At 33.4% G+C, this 7,492-nt stretch overlaps 1 protein-coding gene across 1 annotated transcript; it reads left to right on the forward strand.

The window, feature by feature from the left end:
- On the forward strand, window positions 1-612 carry LOC143595342 (uncharacterized). The gene has a single exon (XM_077074379.1). It carries the CDS (start codon window positions 1-3, stop codon window positions 610-612), a length of 612 nt encoding a protein of 203 aa, XP_076930494.1.
- Window positions 613-7,492: the final 6,880 nt, after the last annotated feature.

The following is a 7,492-nucleotide window of genomic DNA, read 5'->3' on the forward strand; positions in this document are numbered from 1 at the left end:
ATGTTTGAGGTATCTGTACACAGTAACGGTAGTGATAATAGTAATGAACATAATAATAATAATAATAATAACAATACATTGATTAGCAGCCTAGACTTCTGTCATCCTCTATTTCTTCACCCTACTGACACTAGCAATATAGCGATTGTTAATGTCAAACTGAAAGGAACAGAGAATTACAATGTCTGGGCTAGTTCAATAGAGTTAGCTTTAAATGTAAAAAATAAGATAGGCTTTATTAAAGGGACATGTGTAAGATCCACCACTGATCATGTGTTACAAGCTCAATGGGACAGGTGTAATTTAGTTGTTTTGTCTTGGATACTTAACACTATTAATAAAGAACTTTATGCTAGTCAGATATTTTCTACCATTGCCTCTAATGTGTGGAATGAGTTAAGAGAAACATACTGTAAAATTGATGGTTCTGTTGTTTACAATCTGCATAAGCAAATAAATTCTATTACTCAGAATGGTACATCTATTTCTGATTATTATCTCAAACTTAATTCACTATGGAGGAAATACGATAACCTCACAAAATTACCTCCATGTAAATGTGAAGCTACGGTAGAATTAAATGAGTTTAGTAATAGGATCAAGTTAATGTAATTCTTGATGGGATTAGATGATGTGTATCAACCCTTAAGAACCACTATACTTTCTAAAGATCCTCTTCCTTCTGTTAAATCTGCTTTTGCCACCATCTATAGTGAGGAGTCTCACAGGGGTGTTTCTTCTAGTGTTAAAAGCCAACCTGCTGCTTTTAATACAAAGTTAGTTGATAATAAGAGGAAACAAGGCAGGCAGATTTCTAAATGTACACACTGTAATCTTACTGGACATACTGTTGATAAGTGCTATGAGATTGTAGGCTATCCTCCTAATTACAAGAAGAAGTCTAACACTGTAAGAAACCAAAGTTCTTCTAATGCTTCTTCAGATCAGGACAGTTTCAAAGAAGCTACTCATACTGGAGTACAACCTTTCACTCCTGAGCAGATTTCTAGAATCATGGCCCTCATATCTGATAAGGGTACTGCTAGTGCTTCTTCTACTACTATGACAGGTAGCTGGTTCAATCCCACCAGTTGTCATTCTATCTTTTCTGCAAATGTAAATAAGGAAATACTTGAATCAAATAATTGGATCATTGATTCACGAGCCAACCAACATATGATGACTTCTGAATTAAATATGGTAAATTATCTTGATGTTTCTGATTTGAATCCTTCTGTTGGTCACCCTAATGGGACTAAAGCCAAAATAGTTAAAATAGGGAACTTGAAGGTAAACAATGACATAATGTTACATGATATTCTTGTGATACCTGATTACTTTATAAATCTAATATCTGTGAATAAAATGGCTAAGGAAAATAAAATGTATTCCTTGTTTACTGAGTCACACTGTTATGTACAGGACTTAGTGCATCAGAAGCTAGTGATGATTGGTAAAGAGTTAAGGGGTTTATATGTCTTAGAATCTGCAAATGGTGGTAAGATTATGTGTAATTCAAATAATGTGTTTTCCAGTCTTTTATCTGCTGAGTTGTGGCACAGTAGGCTTGGTCATCCCTCAGATCATGTATTAAAAGTTTTAAAAGATGATATTAACCTGAGTAAAATAGATCACTCTCAACCTTGTGAAACTTGTCATAAGTCTAAACAAACTAGATTTATCTTTTTCATCCAGTGACCGTAAATCCGTAGAATTAGGAGACCTAATTCATATGGATTTATGGGGTCCTTTTAAGGTCACTAGTCAAGACGGTTTTAGGTATTTTTTAACCATTGTTGATGACTATTCTAGAGGTGTGTGGCTATATTTTTTAAAGTCTAAAGATCAAGCTTATTCCTCTATTGTGTCCTTTTTTAGTCTAATAAGAACACAGTTTAAGAAAAATGTTAAAGTATGTAGATCTGATAATGGCATTGAGTTTGTTAACTCAGGTTTGCAAGCTTTCTTTGCAAATCAAGGTGTCATTCACCAAACCTCTGTTGCTTATACTCCTTAGCAAAATGGAGTGGTGGAAAGAAAACACCGCCATCTTCTAAATGCTGCTAGATCTCTCATGTTTCAGGGTCACTTGCCTATAAACATGTGGAGTGATTGTGTTTTAATTGCTGCCTACTTGATCAATCGTATTCCTTCTTCTATTCTATCTGGTAAATCTCCTTATGAACTAATCTTTGGAAAGAAACCCTCTCTTAAGCATCTCAGGTCTTTTGGGTGTCTTGGTTTTTGCACAAACTTAAATCCTTCTAGTAAATTTGATTCAAGAGCCATTAAATGTGCATTTATAGGGTATTCGGATACAAAAAAAGGTTATAAAATGTGGAATTTGGAAACTAAATCTGTTTTATATTCAAGGGATGTTAGATTTTATGAGGATGTGTTTCCTTTTAAAATCAAAGCATCTGATGAAATTAAACCAAATGATTATTTCTTAACATCTGAAGAGTTTTATAGTTTTTTCTTAGTAAATTCTGAGACACCTGTTCCCTATGATGACAAGAGGGCTAGTTCAAATAGAGACATTCAGGATGATAGGCCACTTAGTGTCACTCAGGATATATCTCATCAGGAAAGTGGTGACTTGAACAGTGGTACTAAAGAGTCTCTTGGTAAAAGGTCTGATGAGAACAGTTTGAGTAGAGACTTTAGTGACTTGGCTGATCAAGATGCTAGTCTTAATGAAAATCTTACTGAGTCTGAAACTGAGGAGGCTAATTCTCCTGATGATACTCATGTTGATACTCCAAGTTCTGAGGGAAAAAACAAAGAAAATGTAGATGAAACCAAAGATAGTTTCCTTAGGAGATCTAGTAGGAAGACTTATGTTCCTAGGAAATATGATGACTTTATTCTAGAAGGCAAGTCAAAATTTTGTGTTAACAAAGTTGTTAAATGCTCAAATCTTTCTTCTGATTATATATCTCTTGCTGCTGCTCTTAATAAAAACTTAGAACCTAGAAATTATAAAGAAGCATCCACTGATTCTAACTAGATTTCTGCCATGAATGAGGAAATGGAAGCCTTAATGAGAAATGGCACTTGGATATTAACTGAGTTGCCGAATGGTAGGAAACCAGTTGGATGTAAATGGATATATAAAATTAAATATAGGTCTAATGGTACAATTGAGAGATACAAGGCTAGGCTTGTAGCTAAAGGATTCAATCAAAAGGAAGGGTTAGATTTTGAGGAGACCTTTTCACCAGTAGGTAAAATGGTCACTATTAGAACCGTTTTGGCACTAGCAGTTCAAAATAAGTGGAATTTGTGTCAATTAGATGTTAATAATGCTTTTTTATATGGTTCATTAACCGAGGAGGTGTATATGACACCACCTGAAGGATATCATAATCCCTTCTGATAAAAGAGTGTGTAAACTGGTCAAGTCCCTTTATGGGCTTAAACAGGCTCCGCGTATGTGGAATGAAAAATTAACAAATACACTTATAGAAGTAGGGTTTAAACAAAGTAAAAGTGATTATTTACTATTTATTAAGTCAAAAGGTCATAACATAACTATCCTATTAGTGTATGTTGATGCCATAATTTTAACTGGTAATAGTGAATCTGAAATACAATACACTAAATCATGGTTGAGTTCTAAATTCAAGATCAAAGCCAAACTAACCTATTTTTTAGGTATAGAAGTTTTTTATAAACCAACAGGTTTAGTGTTATCACAAAGAAAATATTGTCTTGATTTACTTGATGAGTTTGGGTTACTTGGTACTAAACCTGTTGGTAAACCTATTGATCAAAATTTAGTTGTAACCGATAAACTAAACTCTTCAGACTCTGACTATGAGATTGAAGATATTACTTCTTATCAAAAATTGATAGGTAAGTTGATTTATTTGACAATTACCAGACCTGACATTTCATATACGGTTGGGTGTTTAAGTCAGTTTATGCATTCTCCATTAAATTCACACCTGAAAGTTGCCTTACGGTTGCTTAGATACTTGAAAAGTAGTCCTGCTGAAGGAAATTTTTTTAGTATAAGTGATCAGTTTAACCTAAAAGCTTTTTCTGATGCTGACTGGGGCAAATGTCTTACCACGAGAAGGTGCATATCTGGGTTTTGCATATTTCTTGGGAAATCTTTGATTTCTTGGAAAAGCAAAAAACAGTTAACCGTGTCTAGATCTTCTGCTGAGGCAGAATATAGAGCACTTGCAGCTACTTGTTGTGAAGTGGTTTGGTTGTTAAAATTGTTTCAAGATTTGTCTATAAATGTAAAGTTACCAGTTGAGCTTATGTGTGATAGTTCAGCTACAATTTTAATTGCTGCAAACCCTGTGTTCATGATCGGACAAAGCATTTTGAAATTGACTTGCATTTAGTGCGAGATAGTAATTGAGGGGGTGGTTAAAGTGGATACAAATAATCAAACTGCAGATTTGTTTACCAAAGGTCTTGGTATTGCACAACACCAACTTCTGTGTAAAAATTTGGGCTTGGTTGATGCCTGTGATAGTTGAACTAAGAGGGGGTGTTGAAAGTATCTAGTTCATTTCAACATATACAGACATCTAGTAACGGTATGAATTAGTCTCAAATTAGTTTCATTTCTTTAATAAGTATAATAAATAACTTCTTGTTATGTTTTGGATTTATTTTGCATGATTACAACTTTGGAGGGTGCAAAGAGTAATTTGGGAAGGGCTTTACAAACTGGAAGGGTTGAAGCTGGACGTGTGCAAAGTAAAGGGACAAAACTGGAAATATTGCTGATATAAAAGAAAAGAAAACTGCAGGAGCTTATTGTTCGTGATATTATACAACGGAATTTATCGGGTGATCTTCTTCATTCTGTTCATATTTCGAATCAACCTGCAACTCATTGTTGCAGGTATTGTTTCTTGTTTCGTAGTTCATATTCAATTGCTTGTAATCAACTCTATTATTTCTGTTTTGATTAGATATTTAGGGTTTGATATGTTGTAATTTGATTTGAACATAGTTGTAATTTGTTTTGATATGGATAAAATAAAGAGTTAAGAGTTGTTGTTTTAACAGACTATCCTATATATATCAGCATATATAAACACGACACAACTATTAGGCGGCAGTGCGGAAGCGAACCCAAAGCGCACAAACGATTATTCACGCAGGAAAAAGATGACACAAGAATTTTAGTGGTTCGGATAACACTAGATATGTATATCTCGTTATAAAGAAACGTTACAGAATCTTGATATAAAATTGGGAAATCAATGAGCTTACAATTTCCATGAGATTTGATGCATCATGACAGTGGTTGAGCTGAATGTATGAAATAATGCATGGACAAAATTTTGGCTCTAGAATGGAGGTGAGCCATATATATATATAGCTAGTTAGTTGACAATTATATATATGGCCATCTAGATTTGAACCACACACGTCTCTTCTTTTATCTGGATTCCGGACATATGCCAGTCTTGAAGGACATACTCTCTCTATAAGACAAGAGTATATAGTACGTCATACAGAATGTATTGGCAATAGTTCAATTAAACTATTGTTATTATCATGTATTAATATTATAGTAGGGGAGTCACATAGGGTAGATACGTCTTAAGTTCGTCAATTAGGTTTAGGTTATGAGCGGTTATCCTAAACACTGTTATCTTGAATTGTTGTTGTTAGGATCTGTGAAGGCTTTAGGCCTGTTTGCCGACAGATAGAAGCACACAGGGAGGCACTTCTAACTGAACTGTAATATGTGGTTATATGCATAATGAAATAACCTAATTGCAGGCTTGTGACCTGTGGATGTAGGTTGAGACTGAACCACTAAAATTCTTGTCTCGTTTTTTTTCCTGCTTGAATAATCGTTTTTGCGTTTTGGGTTGTCACTTCCACATTGCCGCCAAATAGTTGTGTCGTGTATATATATGCCGATTCATGATGTATATATAGGATAGTCAAACAAGAACTAAAGTGTCGATCAAATGGTATTTCCATCGCATTTCAATTAATACATTACATATGTTCTTCCACATGTTCTTAACGATTATTTGTCTATTATGTGCTGATATTTGATCATAGGTTCCATCAATATATACCTCATTAACATCCACTAATTAAAGAGACATGTTACATATTTTTAAGGTAGCCCACCTTAAGGGTTTGCAAGTGAGAAATAATATAAACCACACATACAAGATTATAAATCATGATCAATCGATGATTCTCGGCTTTATGCTATATGCGAAGTCACAGTCTCACGGACCACATACTTTGTTTCTTGTGACAACAAAATTATAAGAGATCAAAAGTAATACATCAACCATTGATAAAAAAAAATCAAAATCAATTCATTTTAAGCATATTTAGAAATAATTTTTGAATAATAAAAACCGGTGTTGGTACCCACGTCTCGTTGAGCCGGACGGTTCTGAATGTTAAAACGAGAAAAAAATGGTGTCAGTTGAACCCGACACCACCTATTTTAACCTAACCTTATTTTAACCACTCGTGTATTACACGAGTTATATCCTAATGTTTATAAGTTTGGGTTAAGTCTAAATATTAAACATAAAACATAAAGTAATAACAAATCTTAAATATATATATGAACGAAACATTTAAAAGCTCTCTGGTTGCTCTCTAAATTCTCTCAAGCCACCAGATTGTTTTATTTGTAAATGGAGGCTTCTCATGCATTTAATCCGAATTCAGGGGTATGAGTCTCACCAAACCCAGATAGCCCTTAAACGGGTTATAACATCTCATTAAATTAAAAATTAATCTTACCAAATATTTGACATGAAAATTCTATAAAATAGGGATATACAAAAAATTAACATCCGATTTTTTTAAATATTATTTATAATTAAAGAAACAATTTTATAGTTAAAAAAATAAGCTGGTCACCAGATAGCTTTTAAACAGATTATAGCATATCATTTATTTGTGAAGTCCTTTAATAATCAAACACTAAGTATATTATTAACTTCCTTACAATAAATAAAATTAAAATCCAAAGAAAATATATAAATATTAGAAACGAAAAATGTAAAACAACCCCCGTAATACGGAGGATTAAACCTAGTATATAAATAAAGATAAGATATTTCACATGCAGTGAACCTACGATATTCACATGAACGTATTAACAACGAAGAATAAAAATCAGTCATGAATCTTTATCAATCACAAGGACTTTCGTGTGAACATATTCCATGGTCTTTTGAGTTATGTCGTATTCATGAAAAGTCATGGCGTCACCCAATAAACTATTAACAAATATCAAGTGTTAAGTTAGACCCAATCAATGTTTTGACTGATTGCAAGAAGCAGTCATACTATTAACATTCTTTATAATGACATAAAGATCAGGTTCACATGTAACTGTTTTCCCCTTTAGGAATCAAGGTCCACTTGTGTCACTCTCTCATTTCATTCTATCACCATTCTTATCTTGATTCTTGACCCCAGAATATTAAAGAAACATGTCATCATATTATTCATATGATCATATGTTAAT

The sequence above is a fragment of the Bidens hawaiensis genome, unplaced genomic scaffold (genome assembly GCF_021521415.1).
Source record: "Bidens hawaiensis isolate Kalapana, Puna unplaced genomic scaffold, B.hawaiensis_p1.1 tig00044923_1, whole genome shotgun sequence".
Classification (NCBI taxonomy): Eukaryota; Viridiplantae; Streptophyta; class Magnoliopsida; order Asterales; family Asteraceae; genus Bidens; species Bidens hawaiensis.